A 20,616-nucleotide genomic window follows, 5' to 3' on the forward strand; every position below is an offset into this window, starting at 1 on the left:
ATGCAGCTTTGTAACTTATCTTTCCTCACAAACTCAGACCCTGTCTTTTGCTTCACCAGAACTTAGGGACAACTCACTTGTAGACCCCCTGGTCATGAAGCCATGACTTTATCCAGATTCACTTGTTAAGGAAATTCCCAGGAGATAAAGTTCATTGCAATGATGGAGTGAGATAAACATGCCTTTACTACGATCCTATGTTCTCATATACCCCATACTGGTCTACATAACAGCTGGACTCATTCATCAGATTTGAAAATAATCAAGTTTTCACACTCTGTTATCATGGGTATGGTTGTTCCAAAGGGTGTGTTGGCAAAAAGCCTACTTAACCATGTCCCAGAGACCCATATACCTCCATCCAAAAGACTGGAGAACTCTATCTCCTTTGCTAGCATTTCTCCCAAATACACTTGCAGAGCATAAGCTCTCATTCAAACCAAAAATGATCCTAGATGTTTTGGAAAAAATTAAATGCCAAAGTTGGCATGGCACTATTTATGTCATTTAAGGGTACATAGATAGTTAAGTCTCAGGGCTAGACATATTCCAAATATTTGTGTAGTTTAAAGTAATTTGTACAGACACAGTAAAAGTCTATTTTAGGTAATGGAATTTAATATATGTTTTTTGCTGAGCCCTTAGTCTTCTGTGTCATTTTAGCCCTAATATTCTAACATTAAAATATTTAATGTTATATATATTTCTGTATGCATATATTTGTGAACTAACAAGCTATAAAACAATAACATGAATTTAAAATCTGAAAATATACTGCACTAAATTCTATTTTCTAAAATAAGTTTTTAACTAAAAAATTATGAGTCATCTTTACTTTTATGTATTTCAATTAATTGGTGAATTCAAAATAACAGCTGTATAACTCCCATGGGTTTCTATATCTAAGTCTCTATAAAGGGCACAATAACTAAGTCCATTAATCAAAACTAGCAGTTGAATTCTAGAACAGATTTTTACCATATCTTTGCTGAATGATCAAAAGTAAGTTATTTAATCTCTCAGTTTCGATTTTCTCCCCTCTGAGACTATGAACCTTGTATAAGAATGTTTTAGACAACATGAATTAAACCAGTAAAAGAAAGAGTCTTTTAAAGGAGGAGGCAAAAAAGGAAAGAAAAATATACATAGAGAGAAATTACTATGTGCTAAATGATTTCTCTGTGTTACCTCATTTACTCTTCAAAAATTGTCCCCATTTTATAGATGGATAAGTGAGAAACAGAGACGAAGCAACCAGGTCATACAGCTCAGATCTCAAGCCAGGCAGTTTGAGTCTATGTTTTTGTTTTCAAGCAATGCATTATCCTGTATCTCAAAGAGAGAAAGAGGAAAGAACAACAGCAGCAACAAGAAACAACCCCGAGCAATGTCAGGGGCCTACTGTTAAAAATTTAAAAAGGCTAAGTACATACACAGTAGTTGACACTGATAATTAATGTTAGCTGAGTAATCGCCACTGCTGCCATGCTTCCACCCCGACTGGAATCCAGTCCCCATGCTGATTTTAGGGAACCAGGGCAGAGACCCAACACGTAAGGGTCAGATCCTCCTCCAGAGTCACTAGGAATGTGGGCTTTGAAACCGGAGCTAGGCCCAAGTCCTTGGTCACCCAGTAAGCACACGGCAACATGACCCATGATCAGCTCTCAATGCATGTTTGATATTATTACATAATTAATTACTCATATTCATTCATTTGACAAATAGATATTTTGTAGCCAACTATGTGCCAGGTATTTGGATCCCTCTCCTCAGGAAGCCTAGACACTAGTAAGGAGGTTCCAATCTGGTTATCAGAGGACTCACTCAACTTTAAACTACTGCTCCATCAATATCACCCTATGGGACTTAAACTGCTTATATTTTCTGTTTAATTTTCTTGCTTGAGAACGGAATCAGCAACGGTTAACCATCCAGTAATGATGATAAAATTTAACCAATATAAATCCAGATACTTACACAGTGCTTAGTGAAATGGAAATGGTCAGAGGTTGGTGTGTTATAAACAGGATAAGAGTAGGATCCATGTAATCCTACCTTAGAAAATTGTAAATGACACAAACATATTATCTTTGGTTTATTGAAGATACTTAGGTAGATATTTAAATAAACAAAGGTTTGGTTAGATACACATAGAAAATGTGGAAAAGCCACATTAATATTCTTAGGAAAGCCAATATTTTTTGTAATAAATAAATTGAATAACTATAAAAATCAGAAAGCTTAAGGTTAGGAAAAAAAAACTTAAAACAAAAAAATACTTAAAAACTCTTCCAAGCAAGAGTGATGTAAAACAAACAAACAAAAAACTCACAAAAAAACAGAAAAACTACTAAACATGTTTTAAAGTATGCATTTAGTCTGAGAGAACAAAAGTATAATTAGTAAAGTAAGATGGTAGAGATGATTAATTAAGAATTTGAAAAATGCAGTAGAAGGAGGACAATCTGCCTTATTATTAGTTCCCTGGGTTCTGGTACTAACTTCAATTAAGAAAAGCTGCCTTTAAATACAGAGATTTGTTAAAGAAGAAAATCAAGAGGCCAGCAAATATAGAAAAAGATGTTCAACAGTACTCCTAGTGTATGAAATGCAAATAAAAGTTGGCAGAGATTTTGTTAAAAAATGATAATGCTTAATACTTCTGAAAAATCTGTAAGATGAACATCCTTCTATATTACAGGAATGAATAAAATTTAGTATGAATTTTAAGAACTTTGGCAGTATATATATACCAAATCTTTAAAACATTTATTCCCTTTGGCCTTTTAATTCTAATTCTTAAAATCTGCCCTAAGGAAATAATTAAAGATATAATTAAATAGTTTCAGATCAGTTTTTTGGTCTGTTTCATTTTTATGACCGATGGGCTATTTCTAGTAGAAAAAAAAATTTAAATATCCAGAAGTAGAAATAAGGGAATAGTTAAATTTTTATGTGATACCCATAGGATAAATTATATTAATACAATTATTTTAATGTTTTTAAAAGACAATGGTAGGAGAAAATGCTCACAGTATAGTATGAAATTTTTAAAAGCAGGACATAGATTGTAGATTTAGTATGAACCCAATTTTGATATAGTACATATATGAACAGAGAAAAAAGACAAAGAAAATTTTCCCTTTAAGATATCCTCAAAAGTTTGCTGCTATAAATTATAACCCAAACTGCATTGGAATCCATGAACTTATGTATTTTTTTTATTTTTTTTTAGGTACTAAAGACTTGGGCCTGCACAAGGGGATTTCAATCCTGAAGTGTCAAAGCATTTGATATAAGGCCACCTCACCTTCAGGTGGTGCCACACTACAGGCTCAAAGGTCCCAGGCAGCACTTCTCTGAGAGCTGCACCAGCCTGTGGCTGGCAGAGCTCCCAGGTACCAAGGCAGAGACCTGGGAAATCGTGGGAAGAATTTACACCTGCTCAAACATCTCTCTCCCACCCACATATCATGGGTCCTTAGATTCTAGCATAGTGAATAAATCGTTTAACTTAAGTCTTATCTTTTCCCTAGAACTTTATGAAAACAAACAGCCCACAGTGTGGGATGCCATATTAAATCACGTAGCGGCTCCATCTAAATTAGTTTATCAGACTTCTTCCTTCAGTCTATCAACAAACATTTAGTTGGCACCCAGCACTCACTGGAGAGATGCCAAACTGGGGACATGGATGGAGCTAATTCAAACTGGCCTCTGCTCGCAAGGAGTTCCCAGGCTGGCAGGGAGGCAGGTACACAGACAATGACAACATAATAAAGCTCGATGGGGAAGAGACGAACAAGGTGCCAGTGGAGTCTGCCCCAGCAGAAGGTGTGGCTCCCGTCTACCTGGGGAAGGTGAGAAGACTTCACAGGAGGGTGCATTGGAGCTGAGTCTTGCAAAAAGGAGGAGTGGAGTTTGCAGAGGCAAAGGGGGATGTATGCAAGGAAATTGGCTGGGATAGGCAGTCAGGAGAGAGCAAGAAGCTCTCCGAAAAATGCTAGGTTTCTGGGAGGGGCTTCTGGAGGGTGATCGTGGTGTGCAGAGATGAGTGGAGAACAGGCTGGAAGGGACTTGCGATCAGACTAAGGCCTGAAATATCGGTGCAGCACGTTCCTGTTGGGGGAGAAAGGGAGAAGGATGTTCCAGGAAAGGATACAAGTGAAACACTTTGCCAACCCTGAAATTCTATGCAGGTGTGCTCCTTAAACTGCAGATCCTGGCTGTATACTGAAGTCAAGGCTACTAACTTGCCTCTCTGGTTGCACTTTTAATCTCTGGAACCCAAGGCCACAGTTGGATGAAAGTCCCATCCTCTGGGAACACCTCTTCTGTTCTGGCGACTGCATATAGAGTTTCGAAATAAAAATAATTGATGTATGCCTTTATCGTCTGAGACTTAACTATTTTGAGAACCTAACGATTCCACTTACTCAACAACAATCAAATAGCACTATCCAGCTACATAGTGTTAGTTTTCAAACTAACAGGCGATAAAAAGACAATTTTAGAAGGATATCAACAGGAAAAATGTACCCTCTGTTATTTTAGACTTGAAGATTGAATTCTCTTATTTTTAAAGAAAATCCTAAACCTTTAGGAAAACTTTGCTTCCTCTGGCTACCCGAATGCCCCACCTTCTATGCCCCTCAAGGCCTGAATTTTCTCACAGATCTTCTGTGCTTCCCACATAAAAAGCTAAGTCAAGGCACAGCCATCAACCCAAAGTGCAAAGCAAACTTTCGTTATTAGCTGTGCTGGCAAAAATCTTGGAAAGTGTAAGCTACATACATTCCAAGAAAAAGACCAAAATATATCTCTGCAAAGCAAAACTTCCCTATAACAAGATTGTTAAATTTCCTTTTTTCCCCCCCCTCTGGCTTTTCTGACGCAGCTGAACTTATTTGCACAATGTTCCAAAGCAGACTAGGATACACGTGTGCACACACACGTAACACAAATACATAAGAAAGACATGCCTGAAAACTTCGTCTGGGGCTAGGGGGGCGGTGTTCTGCCCCAGACCATGCGCAGTTTCCTTGCGCAGATGTGTCTGACTTCAGGCTTGGGAACATTAAGCAAACATAAAAACAAGACCCAACAATGCGCGTGCTGGGCTGGATGACAGAGGCAGGGAGCAAATATTGGGATCGTATTTCACCTATTGCCATGGTTACCAAAACAGGGTGGATACTGGCAGAAGGAGAAAGCAAGAAAACTGGGAAGACAATGAGTCCTAGGAGAATGTCTGAGTGTGTGTACGAGGAGCCGCTTGTGAGGGAGGAGAGGGTAGAGCCCAGAGAAGAGATGGAATGGAAAGAAGCATTTCGATCCTTTGCACATGTGAGCAGGGCACTTGGTCACCACTCAACACCCGGCACCACACAGAGCTCCAAAAGCCTGAGTAAGATCTATGAGGGCCCAAAGAAAACAGTGATGGGACATGGGAATTCTGGTTGGTGGCAGGCAAAAAAATCAAGGCAGTTAGTACTAGGCGGCAAGAGATGAAATAGTTGGCATGTATCTATACACTGGCTGGCACATAAGAATAGCTTGGAGGTCTCCTGTCAAGACCACCAAGTCTCAGGAAGAGTCAGAGAGAATTGGGCTAAGTCCTTCGGGCAGTCTGATGGTTAGCTTCCATCCCCAGTTGACATAGATAGAAAAAGCTCATCTGGCCCCCTCTTTCCCCCATATACTTTGCCTCCATAACCAAACTCGGCAGAAAATGCTTAAAGAGATACCCCTACACAGTTCACTGTCACAGCAACCGACTGATGGCATTCCCTGTCACATCCCGACTAGCACATGGAGAGTGAAGTGCCACACGTTTGGAGATCAGGAATCTGGGTTCTAATTCTCCTTCTTCTATCCATTAGCTTTGTGATCTTAGACAAGTTATTAACTTGAACTTTTCCAAGGAAAGGATTTTGATACAGTCATCCCTGAATTCCTTTCCTGCTTTGGAATTTGGTGATTCATAGGCAACTGATACTCTCCAAATTGTTGTTTCCAAGGCGAATATAATCAAATGTATAATCTCCTGTATTTGGGGTTCTGATCAGCATATGGAATATAAGCTCTGTAGGAACTTATTCTTTTCTGTAGACATATAAATAAAAGATTGGTCTTATCAATGATCTCATAATATAGTCATTTATATTTTATTAAAAATGACATAATATATTCCTAATTTAAACTTTCTACAGTTTTAAATGGGCAACATGGTGATGGTATTTTAAAGGTCTCACTTTCAGCCGACAGAAAAGAGCAGGGGCCTCTATTAGCTCTCAAAGTGCCAGTCTCAAAGTTGTTGCCTTAGTAATAGCTAACTCAAATTCAGCACTTGTCTTTGCCAGAAAGAAGTATAGAGAAAGCCTCTCTCCAGTATGTAGCTGACGAGGCCTAGAGAATTTAATAGGTATAAGCCAAGAGGTGGCTGGGCCTGAGCTATTAATTTGAGTCTCATCTTACTTTGTGCCACTGAGCTTTGTTTTTATAAAGGCCTGCTTTTATTCAGAGTTAAGTTACCATGGGAACACCAGCAACAGCATATAACGTAGTAGAAACAGGACAAAAATCAAAGAAGACTTGGGCCCAGGGCCTAGTTATGCCACTGAACGATGCTGGCAAAGTCACCTAACTTCTCTGGGTCTATAAAATGAGGATAGTAATATTTTCCTGTGGACCCTACAGGGTTGCTATGACGCTACAACGAGACAATGCATATGGAAGCATTTTCCAATTTTTAAAGTGCTCACTAATGTAAACTCAGGATGATCATTCTTACTGTACATGAAGCACTATGGTGAAGGGCCCAATGCCTAGGTTCACATCCCACACCTCACTTTACCAGCTGTGTGTTGCTCTTCCACAAGGCGAACCTGTCAGTCTATTCTTTTGTAAAGCAAGATTAAAAATGGTACCTACTTCATCAGATTGTTGCGAAGATTGAGAATAGATCGCAAGGTGCTCCGACCACACTCATAAGTGCTTAATTCGTGTTGACAATTACTATTTTCTACCATTGTATGCTAAGAAGGCAAATTGCCTTTAAAATGAGATGTGTCATCCATGTCAGCGAGAGTGCAGATTGTTATTGTTGCTGTCGTTGTCATGGAACCTTACGCAATTCCTATTCGTCTGCATATTGGACAGTGGTTTTCACAGCAGCGAGGGAGGAGGATTCTGAAAAAGTTGGTCACCTTAGCTCAGTCCATCGTCGTGTTTTGATCGCTGACTACAGAGACACAGGGCTGCTGGCACGATTCAAAAGTTAATGAGCACTTCTTCAAAGTCAACAGCCTTGGCTGGCCACAACGGCTTCTGAGCAGCCGACAGTCTACTCACTCACTGCTTTTTATTCCTGGACTTTTAGGAAGCGAAACTGGGCGTGATTAAAGCAAATAGGCAAATCGAAGAACTGCCTTTCTCAAGAGTGCCAGAGAGATGTTACCTGGAGACTGCCTTTGCACGTGTACGAGCTTTCCAGGCAACTCGGGACGGAGCCAGGCTCCCCTGTGATTTATCTGTTGGACAGCGGGTGGCCAAGGGGCACCGCAGGCAAACAGTTATCCAGCTCGATAATTAGGGAGGGGAAAAGCAAACACAAACACACCCAGGTTGACATTCAAAACAAAGCGGATATGTAACCAAGGGTTGCTCACCACACCTCCCTAGCGCTTGTCTGCCGGTCTGTGCGGAGCAGCCGTGAGGCAGCAGCAGAGCTGTTAGGGACTTACCGGTATAGCTGCCAGGAAAAGTACAGCACTAAGTTGAAATGGGAAGGCCCAAGTTGAGGGCCCAGCTTTGGGTTAAAATGATGGCTTGATCCCCCTAAGTCTTTAGCAGGCCTTGACGTCCTCACTTGTGAAAAGAGGCATTTGGCCAAGGTATTCACTAGGTAACCTCCATTTCTAAAATGCCTTCTTTCATTCATTCATTCATTAGTGCATATATTTATGTATCTATTCAATGAGCTGCAGACCTAACTATAGATGGGGCATTGGCAATCAATGACCAGTATACAGCATGACTACTTTGTCACCGTGGAAGAAAGAGCATTTAGTATTGATTGTTTTTAGTTCCAAGGAGGGCAGTGATATTCCAACTTCTATTTTCTCAGGAACAGACATACTGCTTTTTTAATCCAGGAAAAAAAAATGTGATGGATGTTGTTTCTAGGTATCTTTCCAAGAAATCGAATATAGCCAGCTACTCTTTCCAGGCTGGTTTGTCTGGTTTTATTCCCTGCTTCTCAGCCCCACCTCTGCTCCCACCCATTCCGTCCCACCCTCATCTCCATTACTAGGGTTTGGTTCCTTCCCATTATTTCAATTCAACTCAACTCAGTTAAATTCAGTTCTCACTCATGGGGCCTCTCTCAGTACAAGGACCTTACGAGATGCATGGATTATCTTCAAGGAGCTTCCAATTAATCAAGTAAGGGAGACACACATGTAACATAAGAAAAGTCAAGACAAAAATGTGTTTGGATGAAGAAGCAGTGAGGCTGGACCAGTTAGTGAGACTAGGGAGCTCCGGTTAAACCAAGAGGGAATACTACCAACTGTTCCATCTCTTTTCCAGGTTATCTGGAGGTCTAAGCTATCTTTGCCATCCTTGTCTCCCATTTGCATCTAAATATCAATTAACCCAAAAGAATTAGATTTAATCTGCTGGTTACTGACATCTGGTAACCATATGATATTTTTATCCAAAGCGTCAATGGTGTCATCAAAAAGCTTGGTCTTTGGAGTCTAAAACTCTAGTCTTTGCTAAGTGACATGTCACTGGATGAGGTTTTAACCTCTCGTGGCCTCAGTTGCCTCAGCTATAAAATGGGGACAATACCTCTATCACAGTGCTGTCGTAAGGACGAAATCAGGTCACAGCAGTGCATACCTTCTTCCTAGTATCAATACTCCCTAGCCTCCGCTAGCCCTGTCCAAACATAAGGTGAAATCTGAGCAGAGTGGCCAGAGCCCTGCCTGAATAGTTGTTTACACGCCATCCTTCATTTTAATAGTTTCTGCATGGTAGTAGTCACTGCATCTTACGTGAGACACTAGGCAGGTGTATGGACAAGTCCCCAGCCACTCATTTGGCTTCTAAACCCAAACATAAACTTTTTTTTCAAAGCTAGAATTGGTCTCATTCCCACAAACAGAAATGAACACAAATCTATGTTAGTCTGAGAACACCGTGACCACATCACTACAGAGTGACCCCATGCTGCAGAGAGTGGCAATGTGTCCCAGTGCAGTCTAGTCTGCACTTCCCCTGCCCTCTGTCTCCTTCTTTCTCCCTCTTCCATTTCAGTCTGCCTTTCTCCCTCCTTTCCTCCCTTTCCCCTATGAATGTTAACAATGTCCACCAGGTAGCCAGTGAATTTCTTTCTAGTAGACCCCACTTTCATCCAAGACATACACTGACCTCAGGAAACTGGAAGGAAGAGCCTATTATTTTGGGTGGTTAGAAAGATCGAAGGCTGTCAGGGCTCTGAGTCCACTCTGACCCGCCCAAACGAAATCCAACATGTGCATGTGCACTTGCATAATCGTGAAAACATACGTCTGTTGGCTTAATTCTTCAGAAGAAGAATCCAGAAAACTAAATTATGATCAGTCAGGATTATGATAAAGCTAGCTTAGACAGATGCAGCTACAGTTCATTGATACTAATATACATTAAATCAAAAGATTAGCACATGTGCTTCTTGATTTAGGATGTTCCAGATTAATGGACTGCAGGGCTGGTTAAGGACACCCATTTTGTTCTCTCCCATGGTAAAATTACCCATCTGGGACAAGTAAACAGATGCATTCTAATAGGCAATCACTAGTGGGAGAGTTTCTAACAACATTGCACATTTAAAGCAATCCTGTCTTAAGCTTCTGTCCACTTCCAAGACCTCCCAGTTTCACCAGAGATTCAGAATGATGGCTTTTGTCAGTGGCCAATAGGGAGTTTGAAATGGACACCCTGACACCACGGTCCCCAGGAGAATAAGCCTGCAGTGTTTTGGTGCGGGCAACACCTCCCCTGTAGCTCTCTGGTTACTTGTGCGCTCTGAGAACACACCCTGCAGAGTGCATTCGTCACAATAGCCTGTGTGTGACCTTTGGAAAAGTCCTTGAAAACAGTGAAACAAGAGTCTGAGTCGAAATCTGGAATCCATTCCAGTCTTACACAGGAAGAAAATTAGGCATAGAACAACAAAGCCCATAGTTCAGAGAAACCTGGGGAGCCTCTGGCTGACATTAAAATCAGGGAAGGGTTTTTTTTTTTCCCCTCTTCACTACTTTGTATTTCATAAAAAACTTTTTATCTGAGTAGCCCAAAGCTGCTAGAAAATACTGTATGGTTAGTAGAAGCAAGAACTGGTTTCTCCAGGAAATAAAGTAAGTGGAATAAGAACAGAGATGCTGAGTGACATGTTCAAATTCACTTACTTAACACTTTTCCAAGCTAAATGCTATTCTTCTGAACATGAGTGGCCAATACTACTACCATTTTTCCCTTTGGATTAACGTACTGGAAATAACAGGGATGGGGTGAGAGCTCGGGGAAGAGAGAATAGCTGTATTCCCCGAGCCCCAAGTCTGTGATGGAGTTCATTAGTGTAGACACCCTGGGCCTGGAAACAGTCATTCCCTTAGAACATGAGTCAGCAGAGGGATGCGCCTGCTCAGCAAATTGAACTCAACAAACATTCTGGGGGGGAAAATGATTTTTATAAGTGCAGACCAACTCCCTTTGTTTCCAGCTAACATTATTCACAATTAATTTGCCATATCATATGATTTAATTCATGCATATAAATGATTATAAACCTGTACTACCTTTGGATCCGTTTTCCTTCTTTGTCGGCAAGAAAAGAGGTAGGACACTTCTGAGTCAAGTGGTGGCATAAAATCCAGTGAAAATCAATTGGCAGAAAAATTTGACTTGGAATGATGTTTTAGAAGCCACCCAACATTTATCTGAAAGATCTCTCAAAAGGGTACGGACCCTCAAGCAAATAAGATTCAGAAGTAATCCATCTGAGGGAATGTCTCAGATCCAGACCTGAGCACTTATTCATATACACAAAGAACTTAATTTTGTTTTTTTCTTAAGTGCCTTCACAGTTCACTTTTTTCTTTTTCTTTTGCTTTCTTTCTTTCTTTCTTTTTTTTTTTTTTTAAAGGTAAATGGCATTACTTTGGTCTCCAAAACAGATGCCAGTTTGGACTTTATTCTGCCAGCAAGTATTTGGTTTGGCTCTGCAGAGCTTGAGCTGCAAAAATATTAGCCGATTCCAAAAAGATTTAACGAGCTTTGCTGCAGCTGCCGGTGCCATTTGGCACGTCACGGGGATTGTGGCACAGCAAAGAGAACTCTCTTGACCACAGATTTTATTTGCCCAAAGTAGCCAACACTGGGAGTTCAGCTGATGATTCGTTGGGTCAAGAAACTGCAAGTCAAATGAGTGAAGTTTCTAAGAGAAAGTGACCAAAGTGGGCAACAACAACAACAAAAACAACAAAAAAACTCTTGCTGACATTGAAAAGGAAGTCACTGGGTCTGACTCCACCCCTGCACAGCAATTGATGGCCAACTTTCAGAACTGTCAACAACATCCTCATACCAATCACCAGACACAGTCTCTAATGCTGCCAGTCAGCAGAACAGATGAATCTCTAACTTCTAGCAAAAGCCATCCTTATCCAACATCAGATGCTAAGAAATGTGCTGTAGTATATTCTGCAGTCATCTGATACCTTAGTAATTGTGGTGTCAGGATTTAACTGTATGAAAACTGAGTGACCTACTTCAAGTAACTTCACCAAATATAACCAGCAAGTTAACTTTATATTGTAAAGACAGGTGTGCATTGCTTTTACTAATATTTAGTAAAATACAGATGCATAAATCCATCACTGTGATTGGAAAGACTGACCTTACTGAACACCAATAACATATGTTAAAAGTTACTGAAGATTGTCACTTGAAGTTGTGCATTTCAGTAAGGGTGGCAAGCACATAAGGCTCTCATCCTTTCAAATCAACATCGCATCTGACAACTATAACAAAAAACACAAAGTATTTTCATAACAGTGTGTACTTAAGAATCAAATGTCTGTTTTAATGGCTACGGGGACAGGAAGAGAGCGCTGAAACTACCTTGAAGAAAAAGAAGCTCTAGATTATTTTTGCTGTTTCACATGATGAACAAATATTCACACATACTATGGGCATATCTTGCCCCCAACTCTATGGATCTCCCAAAACTTCTAAATGTTCCTTTTATTAACACCACATGCTGATCCAATGCTTGTTACATGATTGTCTGACGCCGAGGGTCTATAACAAATATCCTTAAAGAGAGAGCCAATCTCTGTACCGCCTTTTTATAGAAAGACCTAGTCACCAAAACAAAGACAGGGCCTTCCATTGGGCTTAACCAAAATGCTGGAGTCAGAGTAGAAGTCAAAAGAAAAAGTCATGCAATAACCAAAGGATGATGATAACTGTTATTTACCATTTTGGCTTCTGAGTGCATTGGCTGGACTTGGGGAGAAGCACAGGGGTTGCTGAGATTTGGACCTTGCATCCCCATGATGCTGGAGTTCACGGACATTTGCCTCTCCATCTAAGAGAAAGGAAAGCAACAGAATTAGAAATCTGAGAAAGGCAGTCAAAGTCATAGGCAAAGCTGCACTTCTCTTTCAAATGGATTGTTTGGCATTTCTTTGAAGAATTCCTGATTTCGAAAGTCTGTGATTTGTTGTATGGTGAGCAATGTACTACTGGGCCTTGAACTCAAGCACACCAAAGAGTCATCCAAAGCTGTGCCTTCCTTCTATAGATGTTCCAGGGCCCTGCACATCTATAGATGTGGCTCACGCCTGTACTCCCAGCACTCTGGGAGGCAGAGGCAGGAGGATCACTTGAGGTCAGGAGTTCGAGACCAGCCTGAGCAAGGGCAAGACTCCGTCTCTAATAAAAATAGTAGTCCTAGCTACTCAGGAGTCTGAGGCAGGAGGATTGCTTGAGCCCAGGAGTTTGAGGTTGTCGTGAGCTATGATGATGCCACTGCACTGTAGTTGGGGTGACAGAGTAAGACTCTGTCTCAAAAAAAACCAAGATGTTCCAGGCCAAGGAGAACTGCATTGTCATGGTAGATCATTTCCAAACAAAATTACCCAATACTTCCACTTTTGCAAACACTGCAACTGCCGCTAATCATGCACATTTTTAAGGCAATAATTATGTACAGTAACGTATACATAGAAAAATACTGAAAGGATATATAATATGCCAAATGATTAACTCAGGCTATCTATGACTTTTTTTCTCTCTAAATTTTATTCAATACACATGACTCTTTGAGGTAATAAGAACAAACAAACAAAATTAGTTTTAAAAGCAACGTTCTCAAATACGGCGGGTCTTCCTATGGCTCTAGCTCGTAACCATAAGCAGAATGTTCCAGCTGCATATTTGAGCCAACACCCAGCGCATCTCTTCCCGGTTAACCTGGTCAAGATCCTACACGGCCGGAGTTTCAGGCCTCACCTCACAGCAGGGCAAGGCCTTTGGGCGGGTGCAGAAGACAGCCAAGGGTTTTATGTTACACACCGATGACTGACTTGCTCCCACAGTGTCCTCCACTGGCCGGCCACCGTGTCTCGAAGGAACATCATTCCAACACCTGAACTGAGTTCTGACATTCGCATCTCCAGGGTATCCCATTAAGAAGTAAATATAGCCAAATTTCTACTTTTAGTCCAGGAAGGGTGTGCCTGATTAATAAGATTTTCCATTTAGTGGAAAATTAACACTTTTCAAAGAAGGAGACCAAATCAAGTACACTTAATACTAAAATCACACAGAAAAAAATAATTAGACTTTCCTCAGGGGGAGAAAAATAGATTCTTTAATGCAAATGTGTTCCCATTTACCGAAGAATGGAAATAAAAACAATGGCTGGGAAATTTCAGGGAACCAGGTTTCTGCTCAAAGTTAGCCAGGATAGTCAAGGAAAATATGGCATTCCTTGTCCCTGGAGGTGTCCAAAGAGTGGAGGGTGGAAATCTCACAAACAGGAGTGACGCTTGAGAGTGACAGTTGAACTGAATGACCCTTAAAGGTCCCTTCCATTGTGGACACTCCCTGACTGCAATTCCTGTTGTGTCCGCCCCAGGGGCAGGGGTGTGATTAGGACATTAATCTGCAGGTCAGTAGAGGTGCTGGCTACGGGCTTCCTCCTGACTGAGTGGTGGATATTCCCGTGACAGTGAAGACCTGTCAGCCACACTTTAGCCTGGATTAGCTGAGCAGTCGTCTGGTAGCCTGGGGATGTGTGGAACCGTTTCCAGAGGAGCTAATGAAGCCCAATTTTCTGTACATTCCAGAGTACTTCAGTACAACTTTCTGAGGCCTTCCCAAGTCAGTGAAATAAAACGTTCACTCCCACGGACCTCCTACATCTCTGGACAGCCTAGGCTCTCTAATTTTCTTAAATTATTTTTTAAATTGTGCTAAAATATACATAATACAAAATTTACCATTTTAACTTTTTTTTTTTCCCCCAAGGTGAGGATCTCACTATGTTGCCTAGGCTGGAAAGCAGTGGCTGTTTACAGGCATGATCACGGCACACTACAGTTGCCAACCACTGGACGAAAGTAATCCTCCTACCTCAGCCTCCTGAATAGCTGGGACTACAGGTGCACGTCACCACGCCCGGCTCATTTTAACCATTTTTAAATTAAGTGCATTGTCATTAAATACATTCAGGCCCTCTAATTGTTAAGTCATGAAGAATTTAAGAGTTTCATTCCTTTAAAAAAATGCATATTCCTTATAACCCCTGCTTCCAGATGCTGGTGGGTAGGAGAGGTGATTGACCCCTTATTCGAATTGGTGACCCACTCAGAAAGAGAAGTCAAAGCCCCAAAGAGCTTTTGTTTTCAGTTTCCCAAAGAAGGATCTTTCAGAAGTACAGATGATTGTCCAGAGTCTTCTAAGCTACTAGTCATACAAAGAGATGGGAGTAGCCTGCTCATGGCTTCTGGATCTGGTGTCAGCAAAGCTTCCCACTTTTGGGGCTCACTAAACACTGGTTTTACACAGGCTGATTTCCCTATCTGTAAAAAAAAAAAATTGCATTTTGATCTTAATGATCATTGGCTTACAGACACAGACACAGAGTGTCAGCAAGAGTGTCTTCAGAACAACTATTTGGTGCTTTGCATTAGGAAGCCTCCGTCTGCACCACGGGCACAGCTTTATGCGTTGGGAGTGGTTGGCTGAATACTGGGCATTTAGCACTGCAGGTAAAGCAACCAGGATTTCACCTTTTTCACACGCTGGAAAACAGAAGCTAGAATGTCGGTAGTTCACTGAACTTTTGTAATTATAAATGGGTGCTCCTATGCCCAAATTATCAAAGGAGTTGCCTTTCAAGATAAGACATCACAGCCAGTGACCTCCCTGAAGGCAGTGCCTGCCATGTTCCTCAGCGTGTCCCTAGCTCCCGGGCGAAGTACACATGACACATAGAAGGTGCTCAAGAAAAGTCTGGAATGGATGAATGAATCAACGCATCATTTTGTTTCAGACCTAGGCCTTGTGAAACGTGTGGCCTGGCAGCATACATTACAAATCAGCTAAGAATCTCACCTTCCCCTAAAGACATAGACTCATCCTTCAGACCCAGGGAATCCTGGTCTCCCAGGGTAGGAACTCTAGGGGAGGAGGTTCCCCTGTGACCAGGCTTGAGATGCCAAAGTGATAGCACAGGAGGTGGTGACAGGATAAGAAGGAAGAAAAGGTCCAGGTTTCCACAGCCTGAAACTTTTAGGATATACTTTTTAGAGATCTTGTATTAATCATTATTAGTCATATTCATGTCACTCAAGAGCAGGGCTTCTCAATCTCAGCACTATTGACATATCGGGCCAAACAACCCTTCGTCTCAGGGGCTGTTCTGTGCACTGTAGGATGCGTAGCAGCATCCCTGGCCTATACCCACTAGATGCTGGGACCTGCCCCCACCCCAGTTGTCACAACTAACAGTGTCTCCAGATACTGCCAAATATCCTCTGGGGGACAAAATCACTCCCAGTTGAGAGCCGCTGCTCCAGGCTGACACCCACTGTCGTGGCAGCTATACCCAGCACTGACATAGGTTAGGGAACTCCCCTGGGGATGGTGCTGGACCCTGAACCTGAACCTCGGCTTCTACTCTGAGGCATTGACAGGAGGTCAAGTTGCACGACGAGATGGCCCTGTCAGCCCAAGTGTCTCATTTTTGTCCCTGGGAATGGTACACAGTTTAGCCAAATGGAGAAAAGGGTCCCAACAGTGATATTTTTCTGGGTAATGCATAGAAGTTTTGAGAGGAAACGAATTTTGGACAAGAGGAATTTAAAGTCTAAACGAAGGCAGCTGGTGGTGGAAGTCTTCGTGCAATTAGTTGGGTTGAATGAAACCTGGGATAATTGCATGGATGGTGCTGTTTTCCCTTCATCTAAAGGGCTCTAAGGAGAGCAAGGCAGATAAAGTCAATCAGCTCAATTTGTTATCTGGCCTGATATTGCAAAGACAGTTTCTGACTTGGAAACAGGTCCACTTCTCTAGACTGAGTCCACCAAGTGTTTCTCCATTCCCCTGCCTACTCTTAGATAAAGGAGCAAACTGCCCAACCCAGGGTGATCCACTGATGAGCTGCTCAGTTGTGAGTTCAGATGTGGGTTCCAGCCCCAACTCTCCACTCACAAGCTGTGCGACATGAGACAACTCCCTTCGACTTCTTATTCTTTAGCTTTTCATCTGTAAAATGAATATATCAAGAATTACTGCTACCATATCCCTGCAGGATTGTTGTGAGGATAAAGTGAAATAACAATATAGACAACTCCTTAAAATGCTAAAACGCTCTGCAAGACACTGTTAATATTGTTGTGGGAGGATTTTAATTGAATTGTCATATTGCCTCGAGGACTTTTGAGAACTCCTGTGGCCCTGTGAATAATAACCCCAGCCATCTTTACCAAAGCACAATGCCAGGGAGGACAAAGAAGAGTGCAGGGAGAAGACCCTGTGGAAGGTGACAAAGGTTTTCCCTGGAATAGTCTGTATCTCCCTTCTACATTGATCTACTGTTTTTTACTGTTCATCATTATATAATGATTATAAGTGGAGACTCAGGAGTCAGACCTTTTGGATTTAAATCCTGACTCCATCACCTACTAGCTCTATAATCTTAATTTTTTAAGTTACTCCACCTCCGTGCCTCAGTTTCCCCATCTGTAATATAACAGCAGTGCCTACCTCACAGGTTTGTTGTGAGAGCGAAGGGAGGAAATGCAATGTAATGTCATGGTCGAGAGAGTAGACTTTGGAACCAGAATTCAAAGCTGGATTCAAAACTCGACTACTTTGCTTCTCAGCCGAGCAAGGGATTCGCCTCAGTTCCCTCATTCAAAAAAACAGGGGTAGTAATAGACCTACGTCTTAGGAGTGTTGCACATATTGACAGAGCACTTGGAAAGTGACCAGCATGTGGAAAGCACTCAGTACACGCTATTAGAATGATCGATAGAACATGATACACATGAATACATGTGAGCCGCTGTTACGTATGATCGCTGTTATTGTTGTAATTACTGCTCTGAGTTCTGGCTAGATCACTCACTGGCAATTAAGGACAAGCTACATATATAGCCCAAGCTGTAGACTTTGCAGTCGTTTTATGACACTGTTTCCCTGAATTCATTCCATTTTTCCTGGGTGTCACAGCCTCACCTGTCACCAGCGAGAAGATGGGACCCTGTCTCATAGCAAAGCATCGAAGGGCAGGAAAGCCAGCAAGGCACCTAGGCACGGGCAACAGGGCTCCGCCCTCCAGGCAGGAGCACTCGCCTCCTCTCCCCTCAGCTTAGGTTTCAGCTTCTCCTTTCCTCTCTCAGGAGTGGCAGACTTCGGTGCAAGTGACAGGTCGCTGTGAGACACACAGAAACACTTACTGGCATCAGGACAGCGGAAGATCCTGGCATGGTGGGGTTGGGCAGGGTCCCGGGCATGGAGGCTGGCATGGGCTGTCTCTGTCTGTTGTGGAGCTGTAGCAGAGAAGATAGAGAGCCTGGGACAGGCCTGGGACAAAGAAAAAGAAAACAAACATTATTCCTGATGCCCTGGGTCTGTTTCACCACTGTCCAGAACAGCAAGGACAACACCGGCACATGTGCAGCAGAGCGGATCCACTGATGGGAGAGCCATATAATTGAGGATATTAGGGAAATAATAACAAATAAAACACCAGCCTGGTTTCCTTTGCTGCTTCCTAGTTAATACATCAAATTCCACTTCATTTCCTGACCTCTGTTATCTAACCGATGTTCAACAGAAACAAGCCAGGAGATCTCCTATAAGCCCCACATCTTAGGAAAGGGACTTCATGGTGAAATCCTGTATTGACTGGGAAATCTCAGCCACCTGGAGTGCCTTAGAGCCTCGGAGATGTGCACGTTTATTTCAGCCACACTCTCCAACACCTCTTCCTGGAAGCCCGCCTGGCTTTGCTTTTGGGTACACTTTCGTTCTCTGGATTTGCAGAGCAAACTTCATTCATGAATTCCCAACAGAAATCTGTTTTGATTTTTTTTTTTTCGTAGTTCTCCACCGTGAGTGGAAAAAAACCAAAGTCAGGACACAAACCAAAAGCAACCGGATCTCAGGGAGGCGGCACAGCTGGCCTGTCTCAGGGCACGTCCAGAGCACGGCCTCCCATTACCAACCGCTCGTTTCATAATAACTCGAGGTGTTAGGCTGTTTGACAGAAACTGATTTGGGCCTGACCTGTAGGACTTGGGTAAGCGCTCCTCGGGGGAGTACCGTACCGAGTTTGAGCTTTTGCTTCAATTTGCCAGGAAAAAAAAATTTTTTTTAAGGGCCTTAAATTGATTTAATGAGCCAGGGAATGTGGGGCTGAGGGAAGAAGGGAATTATTTGTGTTTATTAAAAATGGCAAACAAGTGACCTCCCCAGCTAAATTCTCAGTCTCCTGATGCTTTTGCTCTGGGGAGCTGTATAAATGTCAAACCCTTAAATTCAGGGCTTAACAACAAACAAATAAAACAGAACAAACAAACAAAAACCTCTCAGGACCTATGAGTCTTCCATGTTACAGCAAACTTAGCCTGCGTGTCATACTAGGAACTAGTGCTTGCAGAATTAACGCGTTTTTCTCAAAAGAGAGAGAGGGAGAGTGTGCACGAGTGTGACTTCCTCGTGCTCAGTGCTGGGCGGAGGCTGCAGGCAGGGATGCTCTGGGAGGGCCCACGCCTTCCCTCGCTCCAGGAAGGACACCCCTCCCTGTCTACACCACCATCAGAGTAGCAGAAGGAGCCACTTCTCTGGAGTCCCTTTGGCTTCTATGGAGAAGTCGGGGACTGACGTGGAGGAAGAATGCCACGTTCTTGCTTTGCATGGCTGTTAGAATTCCCAAGAAGATGATGAAGTTTTCCACTCTCTTTGCCCCTGAGCTCTTCTGGAGAAATAGAGCTAACCCCACAGTCACAGCTCATAGGATTAGTTATAAAACCAGTGAAGAGTTATGATCGGCTTGGGAAGGCGTACACATGGAAATACAAAAGAGTAGAAACCCTTTCTGCATAGGTGATGCGGACGCACACAAGTGGCACTCAGTTCTAGTAACGATACATAGATAGGCTGATATAAGTCGCTTACGACAATGAAATGGGTGTTTTCAGATAAGCAAGTGGGGTACTCCGGGTATTCCTTGGCACATGCCCTTGGGACCTCAGGAGGAGTATGGATTGACCGGGGTCTTGGAAAGCCCTTTAGCTTTTACAGTTCTAGGAGACTGCTGGTTTCAATTGCTCTGAAAGACTATGGCGCGTTGTGACTTCACCGGGTCTTAAAGTGTCCTTCAGAGGTGGGTCGGACAGGTATAGGATGTGGTCAGCCAGCAGACAAGGCTGGCTTGTGACCTCTAGTCTTGATGTCCTGTTTAGGAACTTTATTGAAAAGAAAATAGTTGTATATCAAAGCATATAGAGTTTAATAATAGTCAGTTGCTCCAAATCTAAGATGAATAATTAGAACTCCCTAGTTTCATACTGAGGAACATTCATTGAGAGCACCCCAACATATAGATAATCATCTAATCTCAATAGATCTACATACATACATACATACATACAGCTTTTTATCCTATCCTGTTTCCCTAGTCAACCAGAGGGAATGCTTTGAGTATAGACAGTTAGGGACAAGCAAAACCTATTATGGAAAAGACAACTAGAAACATTTATTTTTACTATGTTGGTTAGCAGTATCATACTCACGGACAAAGGACAATATGTCATGGCATCATTCATATTCTGTATCCAACCTGACATATTAAAAATAATCTTAGTTATCAGATTACTCAGAAACTGAGTGTTTTAACACTCAGTTGAGTGAGTTTTTGAGTGTTTTAACACTCAAAAAATTAGTGTTATCAAAAACACTGATTTTTATTGAGGTGTTCTTTTTTTTAAAAAAAAAAAATCAATTAAACAACTTAATGGTGATGCGAATGGAGATGCAAAAATA

At 42.1% G+C, this 20,616-nt stretch overlaps 1 protein-coding gene across 2 annotated transcripts in view; it reads right to left on the reverse strand.

Annotated features, from left to right (window-relative positions):
• CREB5 (cAMP responsive element binding protein 5) overlaps positions 1–20,616 on the reverse strand; it is a 550,201-nt gene that overhangs the window by 80,966 nt on the left and 448,619 nt on the right. For both annotated transcript variants that reach the window (XM_076006338.1, XM_012735909.2), the window contains 2 exons: positions 18,027–18,153; positions 12,533–12,643 (listed from right to left, as the gene is read on the reverse strand). In XM_076006338.1, coding sequence (XP_075862453.1) covers positions 12,533–12,643; positions 18,027–18,153 — 238 coding nt within the window. The remainder of the gene's footprint in view (positions 1–12,532; positions 12,644–18,026; positions 18,154–20,616) is intronic.

This window comes from Microcebus murinus, chromosome 9 (assembly GCF_040939455.1).
Source record: "Microcebus murinus isolate Inina chromosome 9, M.murinus_Inina_mat1.0, whole genome shotgun sequence".
Classification (NCBI taxonomy): Eukaryota; Metazoa; Chordata; class Mammalia; order Primates; family Cheirogaleidae; genus Microcebus; species Microcebus murinus.